The sequence below is a fragment of the Manacus vitellinus genome, unplaced genomic scaffold, assembly GCF_001715985.3.
Source record: "Manacus vitellinus isolate BGI_N305 unplaced genomic scaffold, ASM171598v3 scaffold_3_pilon, whole genome shotgun sequence".
Classification (NCBI taxonomy): domain Eukaryota; kingdom Metazoa; phylum Chordata; class Aves; order Passeriformes; family Pipridae; genus Manacus; species Manacus vitellinus.
In genome coordinates, this window is record NW_021940535.1 from 23079412 (window position 1) to 23098594 (window position 19183).

General features: G+C 36.4%; 1 protein-coding gene across 2 annotated transcripts in view; it reads left to right on the plus strand.

The window, feature by feature from the left end:
* OSBPL3 (oxysterol binding protein like 3) overlaps positions 1–17799 on the plus strand; it is a 50815-nt gene extending 33016 nt beyond the window's left edge. For both annotated transcript variants that reach the window (XM_018075817.2, XM_018075818.2), the window contains 7 exons: positions 1963–2026; positions 4967–5045; positions 7158–7302; positions 8538–8682; positions 9356–9482; positions 9699–9821; positions 11308–17799. In XM_018075817.2, the coding sequence (XP_017931306.1) occupies positions 1963–2026; positions 4967–5045; positions 7158–7302; positions 8538–8682; positions 9356–9482; positions 9699–9821; positions 11308–11404 (780 nt within the window). In that variant the 3' untranslated portion in view covers positions 11405–17799. The remainder of the gene's footprint in view (positions 1–1962; positions 2027–4966; positions 5046–7157; positions 7303–8537; positions 8683–9355; positions 9483–9698; positions 9822–11307) is intronic.
* Positions 17800–19183: the final 1384 nt, after the last annotated feature.

Sequence of the window (19183 nt, forward strand, 5' to 3'; positions counted from 1 at the left end):
AGAATGACTGAAAGGTGTCTAATTCTGTCTAGACATAACAAAAAAAGTGCATTGTGCAGAGGTGTACAACCCAGAAATTTGATCAGAGAAAGACTTCTAAGAGCCTTTATGAAATGGAAAGTATTTTTGACCAGCTCTGAAGGTACAGCATTTTGCACAATATGTTGTAGAGCTGACAAAAAGGAGTGCTCTGTGGTGTTTCCTTGGTCTCAGGAAATGCCACAAGCAAGAGCAAAAATAAGGAGAGGGAAAAAAAAAAAACAACAGAAAGAAAAACATTCAAAGCACGAATCAAATTTAAAGTTCAAGCAGTATATCTGGTTCTTCACTGTGCTACTTCAGTAGTAAGATTACATGTATAGAGCACTGCAGTTACCAGTGTAACATCAAATTGGAGTAACAAAGGTGAAAATGGTTGATACTGAGCTTAACGTTACACTGAATTAAAAGGAGAAATTTTCACCTGAATTTTGGATAAATCAGTATGAAGGCTACTTTTTATAAGCAGGATTTTTAATACATGAAGAGGCTTGGACTGTATTGTTCTAATACGTGAAATAAGTGACGTGAGTTTATAGAGTGGTAAAGTTACTGTAAGAGTATGTGGTAGATAAATATTAGGAAGGGAGGAAATAAATTTTATGCAGCCTGCAAGTATTAAATATTTCTCTTTGCATCTGGAGCAGTTGCTTATTGCTTATGCAATACATAATTTTTTAGTGTGGATAATATGTAATCCATAGAATAGACAAAATGTATAAAATAACAAAGATTCTGATCTATTACTAGAGTGAGTTTAGAATAACTCCTCTTAGCACCATGACCTTACTCTGGAATTATAACAGTTTAAGTGAGAGCCAAGTTTAACCCATGTATTATAGTGACATCTGGGGTTAATCTAGGTACAGTATGTAAGAATGAGTGATGCTCTTGGTGGATTAGGCCATAGCTGAGAGTAATTAGTACTTTTATCTTTCTTTTTAAACCAAGTAGAGGATTTCAATAAATAACTGGAAGCCTGTGGAAAAAATGCTCAATAACGGATTTGCAAAGTGAGTAACAAAGAAGAAAGTAAAACTGCATTTGAGCCATGTAGGTGGTTAAGAAATTAAATTCATAGTGGGAAATAGCAATTTGACTTGAAAATAGAGTTGCCCAAAGGACTGTAGGCATCAAAGCGCTGGTCCTGATCTGTTGTTAGTGTTCAGCCAGAGGGGAGAATTCTAAGGCAAGGAGTAGTGGCTGCTTTCACTTTGTGCAGTTTTTTTGTTTACTATTGCATTTGAATAGTCTGCATTGTGTATTTGTTTATTTACTCTCAGTCCTTGCTTTGCTCTTTTGGTGGTTGCCCTAATTCATGTACAGCCATCACCCAAAGCTGATGAAATGCAGTGTACGTGGTTAGAGTTTTGCAGTAGAAACACCTGGGGTGTCACTACTGCAGTGGAAGGGGTTGCTGGATGGAATTTTGTGGCTTGATTTCTCCACCTGTGGCCCCCTCAGAGATGCTGATTGCTGTCTCCTCCCTCATAGTCAGGGATTTGTGGTTATTTACTGTACAGAAGCTTTAGGCCCTTTGTTGTGTGTGGGTTTTTTGTTTGTTTGTTTTAATTTGTCTGTGTGCTCAAAGTGTGGCTTAATCTATTAAGAGGTCCTAAGGGTAAATTTAATTATCACCTTACAAACAATGTATAAAATATATAGCTAGATTTTCATTCAAACAAAATTCACAGGCCTTTTAAAATAAGTGTTTCCCATTTCTTTCAAGGCTTCTTAAGCCTCAGTACCTTATTAATCTCACTGCCTCCCCCTTCAGGGCACAACTGCAAAGGGAAAGTAAATGTTCAAATTGTAAATGCCGTATGGGAGTGAAAGGGGAAAACATCAAAAAACACAAACCAAAATGACAGTTCAAGGGTTAATATGTTCATCTTTTTTTTCCCCCCTTTTATGTCTTGTTAGGTCAGTCACCATCCACCTATTTCTGCATGCCATGCTGAATCTGTGAATTTTGCTTTTTGGCAAGGTAACTCTTCAGTCTCTCATTTACTTTTATAGTGTTCATAATATTTTCATCGTATGTCTAACACAAAATATGCAGAAATTAGGAAAAGTTGAAATTCCTTCTTTAAGTGTATTAGCATGCTTTTAAGAAATGCTAACCTATACTTACTTGCATGCTTCTTACTTGGATTTTCTGCTATTATAAAAAAGTTCAAAGTGTTTTGGCTTGATTTGGTTTTTTATATATAACATTGATTATTCTTTTAATGTAAAAATGTCTGCAGTTCTTAAAAATCAGGGGGTTTTGGATGTGTGTGTGTTTTTTTTTAGTAAAGAAGAATTGTACCTCAAGCTATTTATAAAACAAACAATCTAGAAGACAGCATGAAAAAACCTACAAGTTAAATCCTGAACCTTGGCAAATCTTGTAAACCTGTTCTGAAAGTAATTCTCAAAAATGGGCTTAACAGCAAGGGAAAATACATTTACATGCTGGCATTATTACAGTATGTAAGATTTTGTGCTGTGTAACTCCTAACATTGTTTCAAAAGACGTGTGTTGAAGCTTTGTTTGCTGTGTAATGCTGGTGAAGATGTCAGCCAGTAATAGTACCTTGTGTGGTTAGATAATTTTGGAGTGTACACAAAACATAACTATGCCTTTTAACTCAGTTAAAATCCTTCACCTAGAGGTTTGTCAATTCACAATGTAGCCATATTATAATCTTTTTTTTTATGATTGACTCTGCTGACTTGATTATAGTTATTACAGATGTAGCCATAAAGAACAGAAATTGGAACCCATTAGCCTGAGTTTTATTATTCCATGTAATTCTTTGCTTTGTAAGCAAATACAGAGACACAAGAATCCTTTTGTTAGCCAAAAAGCTAAGATGACCAAAAATATATTCAGTAACTGAATACTGTATAAATAAGACTAGATAGCAGCCTGTCTTAATAAAAATAGATGAGACTGATTTGTTTAACAAATCTTGACAACTGTTATCACTCAAATATTTTAACACTTCCGTTTAGAGAAAAAAGGTCTGCTGTAATAATGAGAGCTGAGAATCTGTTTAATGAGAAAGAGTCTGAGATTTGGTCTTGATGAGCACTTGAGAATCGATCAGGGTACAGTAGGGTTTAGGTTTTCTTGTTTGTTATGTTTTTGAATGCGGCTAGCTGAGCTTACAGGAGGTCTAGACAGTGACTTTTTTCCATAGCAAAGGCAATTTTTAAATGCTGTGACCTCTTGTAATGGGGTTATATTAACTTATGTGTAGAAAGATTGACATCAAGTTAATCATAAAGGCAGCTTGTCAGTGAGTTTAGTTCTTTCTGTATGCAAAGATCTTTTCACTTGCTGTATTACCTTCTCAGCTGAAAAGGAGATAGTACTCAGCAACATTGCCAGAGTAGTGCTGTCATCCCACCAGAAACAGACCTTAGTTCATGTGTTTCAATATCAATAAATCTCTTGATCATTTCTAGTGAACTAGAAGACTGAGTTCTGACAGATATTTTGGAAGTAGCTTTTCATGACTTAGGAAGCTGACTCTGCAAAGCAGTGTCGACACATGAGCAATGGAAATTAAGTTCCAGCTATTACAACATCTGTGCCTGAATTAGTCTGAGCATATCTTTGAAATAACACTTTGCTTTTCTCTGCTGTCGTAAAATTCTTGCATGATCAAGTTGCACACTGGTTCCCAAGATGTCTCCCACATACTGATCACTGTGGGACAGCTTTGCCATCTGTGAGAACATAGAATGTGAAACAGTCTGGTAATGCATTTAAACTGTTAAACTCAGCAGGGTTTGCTGGTTTCTTCTTTCTCTTCCATCCCACTGCAGAAGAGAGAAAGCTAGTACAGAATTCAGCTCAACAATGTCATACTCTAGGTAGTGTTGGGCCTGTTATAGGGCGGTGTAGGAATCACAACAGAATCGCTGTCACTGAAGATGCTGACTAAGCATCAAACTTCAAAACAGAAAGAAACCCAAAAGGTCCTTCTCTCAACTGATAAGAAAAGGTTCAATTTTTTTTCCATTCTGCCTTATGTCCCATTCCAGTCTTTGCAATGGTAGTCAGCTTGGTGTGGTTCAGTCATCACTTGTACATATATACTTGGCAGATATGTAATCTCCTAATTGTGGTTTGAGCATCTATCTCACAGCCACCATAACAGCTTCCCCCTAGAATTGCACGGGAAACAGTGTTTCATTTTCCTTATGCTAGAACTAACATCTTTTTGAGACTAGAGTTGAATTTTCCCCTCTTTTTCAGATTGTGTAGGAAATGGAGTTCCTGGTGTCTGATATAGGAAAGGTACTATTCCCCTGAGCTCTGAAGTTATTATGGAAGTTACTATCTGATTATCTAGCCCAGTTTAACTCTAAACCCCTTTTGCCATGCTTCTCTATGTTTCTTTCTCCTCCAGGTGTTTTTGCTCAATAAATTTGGTTAAACTTGCATTGAGTTTTCTTATCTTTTGGGGTTTTTTTTAAGAAATGATGTGACTTGGACGTCTTTCTGTGATTCAGTCAAGATTTTAAAAGGACAGTTAAACTTACAGAGGAAGTTAGACTAAATCCCTCTGTAATTTTGTGATTCTGCTTTTGTTTTTGAAAATGTCTGCATTCATTCACTAACAACTGAATTGTAGACAAGTATATGCTGCCTATAGCTTTTCAAATTCCTTTCTTTTGAAAAAGTTTTTGAGAGGACTTTAAACATCTGTTACTTTGCTATTTTAATAATAATATAATGAAAATCAAACAAAACAAGCAAACAACAAAAAACCCAACAACCAATGTTCGAAGGTCCGCAGCATTCTTTGAGCACTTACGTTGCACTTTGTTATTTTGAATTTCTTGACAATAAAATAGAACTCAGGAACAGACTGATTCATCCATGCCTATGACTAAACCTATCTTTTATTTTTTCTTCTTCCCGTCTCAGATGTAAGATGGAAAAACAAATTCTGGGGAAAGTCCATGGAAATTGTTCCAGTTGGTACAACACATGTAACTCTTCCAGCGTAAGTGCTGCAGTTGTGCATTGCTGTTCACACATAGGCACAGATGTGCTTGCACACGCTGAAGCCACATTTATCCAGATGAAAACAAGCTCTGCTGTGCTTTGTTAGACTTTTAGAAGAACTGGTGACTATGATTTAATTTAAAAAGAAAAGGGGGAAAAGGGGAAGAAGAACCCCACCAAACCAAAACCAGAAGCATAAATCAGAAGCACTAACTCTTCCAAAAGTTATAACAAACATTGAAAAAAAAATCACTACTGTGTGCCTTGAAAAAAGAAAAGTTGGTATTTTCATACTTCAGTTGAATTTCAACCTTTATACATTTTAAAGTCACAGAGGAAAACTGCTTGGTAGAGGAAGCTACAAATTATTTTGCTTGAATATGCGTTTGGGGGAATGGATGTTGTTGTTGTTCCTGTCTTTGTACCTATATTTGTATGGACCTTGACACCATGGGGTCCTGGACTGTAGGTGAGGTCAACAGCCATCACCACTGCAGAAATAATTATTGTAGGTGATAAATAGAACCAGTTACATATCTGGTATTTATTATCCAAGGAAGTAAGCGACCACTGTAGTTAAGCGTTGAGTATAGTTTTTTGTTTTGTTTTGTTTGTGGTTTTGTTTGGTTGGGTTTTTTTAATAAAAATCTGCAATGTTCCTATGCTGGCTTGTCAAACTGCCCATTATTGATCAACAATTAAAATCCCTTAAAATTTGGCCTATATCTATCATGTTTGCAGAACCAGAGATCTAAAGGTTGAGTAATGTTCCAATTAAATCTGCTTTCCAAAGAAAGAGTACAAAATTAATTATTTTACCAGTTTAAAAAAAAGGAATTAAAATAGTTCAAGAACGTAGCACTCATCAAACTAAGGGACTAAGCATGAATTTTTCTTTAAGTGGATAAAATTGTGATATCATAAGATGATATCCAAAAGATAATGTATAAACCATGTTATGTTCATAGCAGCTAGCCTAAGTTGTGGAATGAAAGGTTTTTAGGATGTGAATGAGGGTTCAGAAGCAAGATAACTAATATTAGAACTCATAATGGGCTGATGAACTAGAAAACAATTTGATTTATATGTGATCTCCATGTGCTGGTTTCTATCCCTGTGTATTTGATATGGAATTAGGTACAGAAAAGGTGCTAAGGCTATAGGGAAAAATTAAGCATTAGTATTAAGGTTAATTTTGGAGCAATTACAGTTTTTTAGCATTTGTGATAGACCATGTGACCTGCATGCCACAAGTTACTGTGGGGTGAATTGGTCACGTATCTGCTGGTCTGTAAAAACTGTCTTTGTGTGTGTGCTCTTATAAAGCAGTAAGTGAAAGCAAGGGATGAACAGGAGGTAAGGACAGATTCCAATATCTCCATGGAATGTGTGTGAAGCAGTTGCTATGGGGAAACTGGTGCTTTCTAAGTTTATCCTTTACCTTACCAGTAGTGGCTTGGCCATTCGTACCCAGAACAAATTGTAGAATATGTCTTCATGAAACTTTCCTCGATGTTTTATAAAGCTGTTTTATAAGAACACCTACTTCTTTAATAAAAGGTAGAATGTTGTGTTACCTTATTGGCATGTGTTCATCTCTCCCTGTCTGCTATCTTCCAGTGTGCAACTGCATCTTGAAGTAGCTGGTGAGAAGTTTTGCTCTTGCCTAAAGCAAAAACATAGGCTCAGCCTTGAGAGCTTGAGCCAAGCTCATCCCACTCACTAAGTTGTCAGATGACTCTGGTGGCCCATGTCCTTGTGTTTTCCGTTGTCACTGTGTTACAAGCTGTGAAATGGGCATTTCAGACAGTAGAAGCCATTAGAAAGATTTCTTTTGGAAACTTAAAACTGGTAAAGAAGGATAAGTAAATTGAGAGAAATCTGAATTCAAGACCAAAGTTTATAGCAGATGCAAAAAAGGTTTTGTTGGGGAAGGATTGCTGTCATAGGGTTTGTTTTGAGAAGGTGTGGAACAAGAAAATGAGGCATTCCAGGAAAAAAAAATGTATTTTGAGTTTCTTTGATCAAGTTTTCTGCAAATATTTTCACAAGTTTATGAGCTCATTTGAACATGACACATGATTTTTCTTGTGTGTATTTCTCCTTACAGTTTTAAAGACCATTTTGCATGGAACAAGGTGACATCTTGCATCCATAACATCTTAAGTGGGCAGAGATGGATTGAACACTATGGAGAGATCATCATCAAAAATCTTAATGATGACACTTGCCACTGCAAACTGACTTTCATAAAGGTAACCACAGCAATGTTGGCAGTGTCTTTTCTAACAGACAGAGCAGTGGGTGGATATGCTCTCTGATGAAGCTCAGTACTACTGTTTACAAGCTGTAATTACTTGTGATTCTGAACAACTTTAACTCTGAAGGAATTGCCATTTACTAGGCAGAGCCAGACAAGAAAGAGAAACAATAGCTTTCTCAGGTGATTTCACTGGCATTAGGGAAAAGTATGGAGAAAGGAAAGGAAGAAATATCATGGAAAACTTACTCTCAGTTTGCTGGGAGACATAGGTACAAGCTGTCTACTGACAGTGGTTTACCACATGCCTCCTGCTAACCCACTGGCATGTGCTGTGGTTGTATTCATTCAAAAGCTGTAGGTTATGGTGTTACTCAAAGCTTTTTCTTCACTACAAGGCCTCAAGATACAACTTCTTCAGGAATTGTCCTTAGAACTGAAATCAAATTTGGGTTTTGGTAATAGATGTCTTCTTCTTCTTCTTAATAAAGGAAATCGATGAAAATACAAAGCAGTGCTAAAATTTCTAACCTGAGAAATAGTTTTGCAAAGCATGCTAGGAGACTTACCTTAACCTGCATTTCTGATTGCTGGAGAAAGGCTGTGCTTTACACAGAACAGACCATACAGATACAAGGAATTACTTCAGTGTACCTATGCACCATGGTGCTCAGCAGCAGGAGGAAAGTTTTCTTATTTGTTTTCCTGAATATCTAGTGCTTTCTAAGAAGCATTAGGGTGATTATTTTTTTCAAACACTTATTTGAAAATACTGTAATGTAGTTTCAGAGCTGCAGTAGATGTTTAGAGTTCAAATTTTAAAGACTGAGAGCCTACAAATCTCACGCTTTTGATACTGTAAATTGTCTAAATGGAAGATTAAAGTATCAGTTCCTTCTCTTCCTCTTCTGCAAATTTGGGGAAGATGTAGATAACTAAGTCGTGAGTCCATGTCAACTGTCATTGGGCAAAATTCAAGATCAGCTATGCTTTGCATAGTACTGTCCCTAAAAAAGTTAAACCACATAAATACGATTCTCAATGTTAGTATTTTAATAAGCTGATTAATAGTAATAACAGCAGTTGTTTGCATATGATATTTTAATGCACACCTAAATTAATAGTTTTAATTTCAGAAAACTGCTCTACAGCATGGTGCTACTGGCATGGCAAAATGAACCACACTTGAGCTCTTATGCACCTTTTTTCCCTTGTTCCTTTTAATTCTAGGCGAAGTACTGGAATCCAAATGCACATGAGATTGAAGGCAGTGTCATGGATAAAGCTGGGAAAGTTGTGCATCGACTCTTTGGGAAGTGGCATGAAAGTTTATACTGTGGAACAACTTCATCTTCAAACTGCATATGGAGAGCAAGTTAGTGATCAGAACAGCTGTTGTACAGGAACTGAGATCTGCTTGAGAAGGAGCTTACTGTTTTTATTTCTTTACTAGGCCTCAATTTCTTTTTATTTCTCTGTAAAATATTAGATTTTTGTCAAGCATTTATAATTTAGATGAGAAGAACATCATTTAAATAATATGGAGATCCTGTGGCTTCCTGCATTTTCTCCATTCTCCCTCATTTTCGTATTTGGGCATGAAGTAGGTATTGAGGACTCTAACAGGAGGGAAATAAAAAAAAAAAGGAACAAACCCCTCCACTGCTTGTATAAAGAAGTGTCATGTATCTCATGTGTTAAACATTGGAGGATAGCCCACAAAGCTCAGTTCTGTAATGACAGCCATAACTGAACTCCTCCCAGACTCGTGGGATTTTGTCTACTGTAGTTTGAAAAAGCACTATGATAATAGTATGGCCTTCATCACAGTTGTGCTCTGATTCAGCTGAGAGAACAGAAATCTGTCTTGTTGCAGAGCAATTATCAAGGGAGATGTTCTCTTTTGTTACATTATTAAAAACCTCTTGTTCCCGCAGAACTGAGGCTGAGGATCAAGGGTAAACAAATGACTGAAGGGAGCTTGGAAATTTTATTCAAAAGATAATAACATTTACTTGGAATTCTGAATGTACTCTTTTCTTCTGTAGATCCAATGCCTAAAGATTATGAACAATGGTATGGATTTACTCAATTTGCACTGGAGTTAAATGAATTGGACCTTCAAACTAAGTCATTACTCCCATCCACTGATACACGTTTTAGACCAGACCAAAGGTAAAAAGTTTTAAATATCTTCCTTAAATTGTTCTTAATCTTCCATACACTCGCTTTGGCCTAAACTCAGACTATTTTGAGTTAGTTTTCCTTAAGTGCTTTTTGGTAGTGTAGTTGTCTGCAGATGTAGCTGTTTGCCTTTGAAACACTGTGAACTACCTGCCATAAAATGGAGGAGAGGAACACCAATTGTGTCTTGTATTGCTGCTGCTACAGGTTTCTAGAGGAAGGGAATATTGAAGGAGCTGAAATACAAAAGCAGAGGATTGAGCAGCTACAGAGAGAACGACGGAAGGTGCTAGAAGAAAACAATCTAGAGCATCAACCTAGATTTTTCAGGTACTGTATAATATTTAGCATATGCTATCATTTATTGAAATTCCTAATTATAGATCTGATTATGAATTATCATGGAGCAGGCTCCAGTTTTTTCCAGGTTTCTTCTAGATACTCGTTTTTTTACACTTTGGTGATGTAGCATACTCCAGACTTAGTTAAAACTCAGAATTAGATATTACTTTTTCATTAGTGCATCCTTGAATTTCTTTTTAATTTTTTTGCCTTGATGGCGATTGATACTTAGTCTACATTTGAATCTGCCTGACTGACAGAATCTTTGATTCTTTCAAACGAGGTGAAATAGCTGGATTTATCTTAATTATCTCTGCTGAACTTCAGTTAAATTCAGTGGGATTGCCTGGTGCAGAAGTGTGCTGAGTTGGAGCCTTTCATTTCCAGTGCTGTTTTCAAACAGGTTTCCCCTATTTTATGGGGAGAGAATTATCATTCTGAGGGCACTTTATCTCTTCCTGTTGTAAATTAATTAAACAGGAGACTTCAGCCACTGAAAGACAAAAATGAATGCCAGTGGGGATGTGGTCTTTTGCCCTCCAACTTCTCTCTTCTTCTGCAGTGAAAGAGTTGGAGCCAAGGTGAATGCTGTATGGGCCTATGTATCACAGTTAACAGATTGGGATTCTATTTTTTCTGAATAGATATAAACTGTACTTCTGAGGAACACAGAAATGTTTATAATAGGTATAAATAGGTGCAAAAAGAGAATGGTTCAGACCACTAGATATCTGATAAGCTGGTGAGCTAACTCATCATTTGCCAATCACACCTACTAAAGAGAAGCAAATATTACTTTCAGCAGGATAGAGGCAGTCTAATACTTTGTGATTGTATATTCACAATGAGAATTGTGAATAAGGATCAGCATTTGAATCCTTACAATGAGGATTTGAAAACGGAGTTTTGTGCTGTAGATTTGAATAGTGGAATAAAGAATTTAATTACTATATAGCAAAAGTATTAGAGCAGATATAAATTAATGCATTTGGCTTTTCAATAGTGATTTCTCTCTGCCACAAGCCTTGATTTACTTAAAAGAATAATTAGCGATTGTGCCAAACATGTTGTGCACTAGATTGAAAGCAGACATTTTTTGGCTCTTGACTGAGAGCTATAGGCTCTCTTTATGCAATAAACATGGTGAGCCATCTTTGGACAGGTAGAAGTCAAGTTTCCCCTCAAAGCTGCTTTTGAGACCATGAAATAAACCTGGGCTGTAGTTTTAAGTACCAAGCACAGACATATAACAGTGAAAGTGAATAGTGGGTTATTGAGGTGCATCTCTCAATGTGCAGACATACCTGTTTGACTCTTCATGCTATACTGGCTTGTTTGCAGGCTGTAGTGAGTTGCACTGCACCTGGTTCATGGGCTGGATTGGGTATCTGTGCATAGTACTACACTGCATTACACAGCATATATATGGAAAATATAAGCTTTACTTTTAAGATATTTATTTAACCTTTGACAGGAAATCCAATGATGACTCCTGGGTGAGCAATGGAACCTACATGGACCTTAGAAAAGAACCTGGTTTTTCCAAACTGGACAATCCTGTCCTCTGGTGAAAGAGGAGCTAAGTGAAGATATTCTGTGCTGTATTCTTGGATCTGATTCAAAAGACATATATGTAAAATATAACTATATATATCTATATATACACATATATATATATACACACACACACACATAGTATATGTGTGGGGTGTGTGTATGTGTGCAAATGTGCATATCTTCAAAATTGTGCTTAAGTTAGAATCTCATAATTAATTTGTTTCCTTTACTCGACTATTGCAATGATTGTTTGAATGTATAAATACCCTAACTTCTTTTTATAAAATATTTAATAAATAGTCCTGAATGTAAACAGTGAGAGGGAAAAGAGGAGCTTTTACACTACTTTTTCAATGTGTAATAACATCAGCTGTGAGTTAACTTATGCCTTATTAAATTGCATTGGAGGCAGTAGCATCAGCATCTCCTAGCTGTGCTGAGGAATCAGAGTGCAAGCCTTAGTAACTCAAACTGTAGGTTGGATTCCACAGTGCAATGAGTAGTTCAGCTGTCTCTGGGCAGGTATAACTTGCTAAAACAAGATTACCAGCTGGTGCTGGAATCTGAATATGATCTTTTGCTGCCTGTAGAAAAGATTTAAATAAGCTTTTGTTTCTAATAACTTTCTTCTTAGTATTATGGAAGAGGTAGTTCTGAGCTTGCGTCAGTGGTTCTACTGCCTTATACATAAATTGTACCAGGTTAAATGTAGTGCTAGAAATTCAGGAATCGCCAAAATTTTCCACTGGGAAAAATTTCCACTTCAAATTTATAGCCCCTAACAGGGCAAGAGGAGGAGATTATTGTATATACTGCTTGAGCACTGAGTAGATGAAGAAGCTCTCTCTCTTTCCAGTAAGTGAAATCTATACAGAGCACGAAATCCTGTGCTTCCATAGCTTCATTTGTTTTTATTAACCTAAAAATTGCAACAGTAAGACTTTTTAAAAAGTAAGCAAACTGATTGTTTTAAGCTAGAAATTTTTTCCTAGTATTTTGATATTTTCTACCTCTTAAGAAATAAACAACATATTTTAGATCTTATATTTAAAAAACTACCATCTGCCTTATGGAGAAGTGTATGGAGTCTTTGATCTTCCTCTGTTTGTTTGTTATTTTCAGATAAATATTGAAGTGTCTTGCACTAAATCAATTGCATCCCTTTCCTATAATTTTATATGTATGGCTTGATTTGTGAAGCTACTAAACCATAGGTCAGAAATTGAACAGGAAAAAAATGTAGCACTTTTGAATGAATATTACAGAGATGGGCAGTATTTTTTTGGTTTTTTTCCATCAAATCACAATGTCACAGTCATTAACAGAATAATTTGCATTCCCACCTATCTGCAACTCAAGCCTGATCCATGATTCTTCAAGTCTGTTCTGTGTGTCTGTGACTCTGGCAACAATGCAGTTTCCATGTGATAGGTCTATATCCTGTCACCACCCCCTTTTATTTTTCCTCCATGCCACTGTAATGGCATGAAACAAATACAAAAGCTGGCATGTTAAACTGGCTTATGACTGGAACACTTGGATGTGGCAGGGATAAGGTAGACTCCTAGGCAGACAGACTAGTAGCTTAGAAAAGCTTGCACTTTACTGCAACTGTGCTGCATTGTCCTAGAGAAAACCCATTAAAAATGGATTCATGTAGTATATGTAAGATGAAGGAAAAACTATGAAGGTTTTCCATTTTAAACAAAATCTGTAATGTCAGATTAGATGTATATTTGAATTTTCTTTCTGTTACCTTGAAGCCTCATTGTCTCAGAGGCAGGTGAATGCTTTTTCACTATTTTTGACTTTGCCCAGGAACTCTGCCTCTCTATAATTTCTGTAATTTATTACCAAAGAAGTTAGCATAATTATTTATATTTAATATGTCTTTTTAAGACTTGACTACCATGCCAACAGCTTACAACAAGGCAAGGTTCCCATTTATATGAAGACAAAATCTGGGCTTTGATTCCAAAGGAAATCTTAACCTTTGGGGGCTGTTTGGCTTTTCAAGGAAAATGAGATTCTTGTCATAACTTGTTCCCTTCCTGTATTTTATCCTTGTATTAACTGTGAAAACTTGGCATCGATTGGAGTGGTTAATTGTAGTTATCTTTGCTGTTGGTAATTACCATTTATACTAAAAATAACATTCATTTAACAACAAAAGAGGGTAGCAGAAATAAAAAAAAAAGCTTCTAGGCAAAGGAGCAAAATTTATGGAGGATATATTAAGCTTGCTCATTGTCATATTTGGCAACTACTGTGATACTGACTGATCTGCATATATATCAGTTATATATCTGAATATATTGTTGGGTTTGTATATTCTGTGTGTGGAGAGGATTCCCCCATACTTTGTCATATGACCTAATATTTGATAGCATCTAAAATTAAAGAATTAGAGGCCAAAAGGCAAAGTTAGAAGTTGTAATGCATTAAAAGCAGCAGGTGTTAAACAGAACAAATCTCATTATTTGATTCATGATTTTTGAGAAATCAGACTGGAAGTGTTGCCTTCTATCTTACAATCTAAACTGTCTAAAATACATGGGATTGATCACAAGAAGCATTGGGCTGAGCAGTGCCTTATATAAAATTTTCTTTATCAAAATTTCCATATCAAGAAGGTAAACTGAAGAATTTTAATATCATCTTCAGAAAAACAATGCCTGAGAATAATCTAGGGCATTTCTTAAATGCATGAAGCAAAATCATTGAACAAGTAATAGATCCTTTTTAAAATCTCTAATACACACCTGCAAGAACGATGTAACCAGTTGTCAATGATCCTCTGACCCTGCGTTTCCAACAGCAGTATAGTTTTCCCTGCTTACTTTTTTATTAAATAATTGGGTTTAGTTACTAAACTTCTGTCAACTGTATATTAAGAAGTGGAAGGAAATTGTCTTGATGTTACTTCTGTGTATTTCCGCATAAAAATATATTCATCATTCACAAACCGTAATATATTCTATAAAGTTATTCTTGGTAAAATATCAAATTCTGGTAAGTTTCTTCCCCAAAACTTCAGCTGTGTTGATGGATACCAAATTTATTTTAGTGTTCTGCAATATAATTAAGACAAGTTGTTTTTAATAACTGACACTGGGGGACTTCTTTCCCACTATTTCTACCCTGAATGGTAAAGAGAATGCACGAAGCAACTTAACTGCTACTTTTCATACACAGAAGTGATCCCCATGCTGTGTTAGTTCAATGGATCAGTCTTAAAATTTCCTGATGGCCGTTGCCTGCTGTTATAGCTCTCTTATTTCATGACTTTATAACCATCACTTAATATGATCTTGGAGGTCAGTTTGAGAAGAATTCATCCAGCTCTTCCTTTCTTTGTGTGTCTGTTCATAAGGTAAAACCTTCACTGCAAACTTATGTCAAAGTAATGTAGCAGTTCAGGCCTTTCGGTGTTAAAACACTGGCTCAGTTTGCAAATTACAAAGCATAGAAAGAAAAAAAAGTCCAGGGAAATAGTGTTCATAGGAACAGAAACTCACAGCTCTACTTCCAGATCTGCAGGCTAGATGCTTAGTTTCTGATTTTGGTACAATGTAAATTTGGAATTATGAAACAGCATCACTGGTTCAGGAGGCGACTCCAGGTAGCATAAAGTGCCCTTTAGACCAAGTGGAACTGGAATGCACCATAAATAATTGCATTCCTTTCTGAATCTCTGTTCTCTAAGGTATGCTTGATGTGTTAGTTTGCCAGCACCGATCTACTTCTTTTAGATGCTTTTTAAAATACAGATCTAGCAGTCTGGACTTAGATTCTTTATAAAGCGCTCAGAAAACTAGATGCCTGGAAGGAAGACCAAAACAAACCCAAATTCTGAAAAGGAAACATCCCAGAGATCTGTTCTTCCACCAATCAGTTTTCCAAGATTGCTGCTTTCTTTTAAAACCTGGCTCCTAAAGGATGTAGTGGTTGCAAACACAGTCCCCTTACTGTCTGCTAGTTTAGTGTTGAATCCAGATCACTGTGCAAAAAGGAACACCATTCATGGAGCCAGAACCAGGGCCCAACCAGCTTTCAGGTTGCACAAAGGTCAAGTGCTGGTCTCAAAACAAACAAACCAACCCCTTCCAAAACCCCAGCCTAACAAAGACCTCACCCCTTTCCATGCCCCTTACTTTCCCTCAGGTGTTTACAATCCTGTTTAGGTTTTCTATGTGGTCCCTTATGTCTTCAAGTCCTTATTCAATGTCCTGTTTTTATTAAAAAAAATCTCTGAATAGGAAAACAGTCCATTCTAAAAAGCTTTTAAATGATAAATCATGCCTCAAACCATAGTTAAAATCTCTCCCCGTAAACATTGTGGCCTACTTCTGTATCTTTTCCTCGACTGAGAACAAGACTTTCTTCCCACTTACACTCTGGAATCAGACTTGGTAAGGGTAGTGTGCTGGGGAAAAGTGCAGCTATACTGCTCAGCATACTCCTAGTTATTAGTGTCCTTGCACCTGCTTTTGTGTGAGTCTCTTGTGTTGTCTCTCCAAATGATCAGCTTGGCAGAGCAGGAAACTTTTGGCATATCTTACTTAGTTCAATGCAGCATTTTTTTGGTATACAGCTCAGAAGGGGCAAGGTGAAGAGGAGTGCAAAACTTGGCCCACAGTGCATATATGCTAGAGAGAAGGATGAAATCCAGCTTCTCCACATATCTGAATACATCTTGCAAGGGCTAGAATCAGATGGTGCTATGCAAAGGAGTGACATAAAAATAAAATGGTTTTTTTGGTTGAGTGTGTTTTCATTCATGGATTATGCTTATTATAAATAAAATTCACAGTATTCACTAATTCATTCTTTCTATTTTCTAGCTACTGGTGGATGCAACTTACTCCAGCAACTGTGGGTTCATAAGAAACTGCACATTATCTTGCTTATCTGTTGAAACTTAGTAAACACTGTAACTTATCACCAAATGTATTATTGTACTCCTCCGTTCTTAGATACTGTTCTTTCTGCAGCTTTTGAAAGCAATAAGAGAAATTTTCAACATAAATAGTTGCCATATGTTAAAGATTTATTTAAGCGGTTCATTTTTTTATATAAATAGTGGATTTGGTGTTTTTGTTGTATAAAACAAAACTGTATTAAAGCTTATGAGAATGTTTCGGAGGTTGATCCACAAGAGATGATGAACTCCTTTAACTCCACACCTTGGAGATGGTTGGTATTCCCGAGAATCAGGCAGTCTTGTATCTGTGTTAACAGTATTTTATTAGTTCCAGTATTGGAAAAACATGCCACCTGTATGACGTATTACACAAAGCTGCTAAATGCTGAATTTGTTGTTTGTTTTGATAGAGCATTAGTGATTTCAGAATAAGGAATGATATCTTATACATTAGAATGATCACTGACTTTCAGATTTTTAGGAAATCTTTCTGTAATCAGGACCATTCCCAGTTTTTGCTTCACTTACTCCAAAAATTTATAATGTTGAGCACCTTGATGCACAATTTGATTTATTATTTTTGTCTCTGTAACCAATTTAGTTGGATGTCAATAAATCATACTTGCAAAAGGTCATAGAGCACCCTGACTTTTTCCCAGGGGTTGTAAGCACCTTTTTTCAAAGGTTGTTAGTGACAGCTGAACCAAGTCTTGCTGCTGTGCTTTTTACAGTTCCCAAAATGGCAAGTAGGAAAAAGCTTCCATCTGCTAGAAGCCTTATTTATCATTCTTACAATCTGTCTGGTTATTGTATAGTTGTGCAGTGTTCCAGTTGTACTGCTCTGTGCAGCTCTGCTTCATGGCTATCATGCCAGACACTGGTGCAGGGAAAGGGGTTAGCTGATGGAATCCATTTACAGCTGGAAGTTTATTCTTAAAAGCAGCTTTTAGCAGATAGATGTGCAACATAATGTTATGCTTTAGCATGAATGTGGAAACCACAAACCAAATGTTCATAAAACAACTTTTAAAAACAAGGAAACATAATATTTACTGGATAAAATAAATAACTGGAAAGAAAGGAGATCAGTGTGGTGGCTTTTCCCTTAGCAATGGTGATTCAGGACAGGTCTTCCAGTCAGATCTCAGCTATGTCTCACAGTCCCACCATATGTATATAAGATGCAATATGGATGGACTAGGATCTTGAAAAACATGGGAGTACAGTGAGTGTAATTCCTGAACAACATGAAATTCCTGACTGCAGTTCTCCAGCATTTACCAGGCTCAGTGTCTACAAAGATGTGGTGGGAGGGAGCATGGAGGTTCCAGAAAGAGCTGGGAAAACTGGATCTGTAAATCTGTTACCACACAAAATATCCTCAGCTGTTGTACATGGCAGAATTAGGACTGAGGCCAAAAGAAAAACAGCTTTTACAGTGGGCAAGAATCAGTTCCTGTTTTTTGAAATCCAGCCATTTTGGTTCTATTGAGTTAAGAACTTTGGAACTTTCTCATCATGTCAGGGAGAATTACTTTGTTGTTGATTAATTTAATAGAGCTCTTATATGGTTTAATTGGTATCTGAAATAACAAGCATTTAGTTCAAGTTGCTGGGAAAGTCACTGTTGATAGAAGCAGTAATATTTTTTTATAAAAGGGAGAGAAAGATGGCGTGGGATGCTCATTAGTGCCCTAATTGTGAACATGGAGGGCAGCAGGAACTTGTTTCAGAGATAAATGGATATGGAGTGAATTTCTCATGTTCGCTCCTTGAGCTTATACCATGCCAAGTACCCACAGTGTGGTCAGTGCTACCCAGACAAAACAGGTTGTTCTCCCCTACAGAAGTGCAAGGTGTAAACTTGACTCATACAGACCTTGCATCCAGCTTGTGTTTTAGCTCAGTTGTCTATTCCTTTACATTAATCTCTATTTTAAAGTCATTTTGCTGGCTGCAAAATGATTCAAACCACCACAGTGTGAGGAAAAGCACTGACAGGTAAGCTTGCCCTACACAGTAACTGACACATCTTGGCTTTTTTGGTTTGGTTTGGGTTGGGTTGGGTTTTAATGCCTATGTTATATTTCTTTTATCTTGCAAATGTTGCTCTCTGTGCTCAATTTATTGATTTTTAACTTAGACCCCTCTGGTGTAGCAGATGCATAAGAATTTATAGAGTTACTCTATGTTTTTAAATGGGGTTAAAAAGCTGGCCAGATACCAAATTCTGCCGTATACTTATGAATTTGTATCTTTGCCTACTCTGTACCAGGGGAAATATTTGAAATTACAATGTGTAAACTCTCATTTGAGGTAAATCAATGCTGCTCTGCTGAGCTGAGTATAACTGAGGCTTAAGTTAACTGAGAATTTGTCTCTGTGGGTTCAATGGCGTAAGTTTTTACAGACTCTTGAAACAGTAATAAATTCCTGGAACACAAGATGTTGTGTATGAACATCAGCTGATGTTTCTGACTGTAATTTCAAGAATTATTGTCTTTCTCTAAGGCACTACTTCTCTCTGAGGATTTTTTTGAGCTGATGTTTCACTTGCTATTTTACTAAGACCAGTTGTTAGAATTTGAAAATATGTTTTATTTTGCTTAGTTAACATTGTTCTTCTTTATTAAAACTTCTCTATAAAAAGTTGTTTTCCTAAATTACCAATTTCTTACTTTTCATTTTGTATTAAAAAAATAAAAATAATGGCTGGCTGCTGTAAGTCTACTTTGAATGACTGCAGTACATGCCTTGAAAAATCCTTTCCTCCTTAGATTTTTATGAGGATATGTCTGCAATGCCTAGATTGCTGCCTAGAGCAAGGAAGATTATGTAGATTTATCAATAGATGAGAACTTGTCTAATA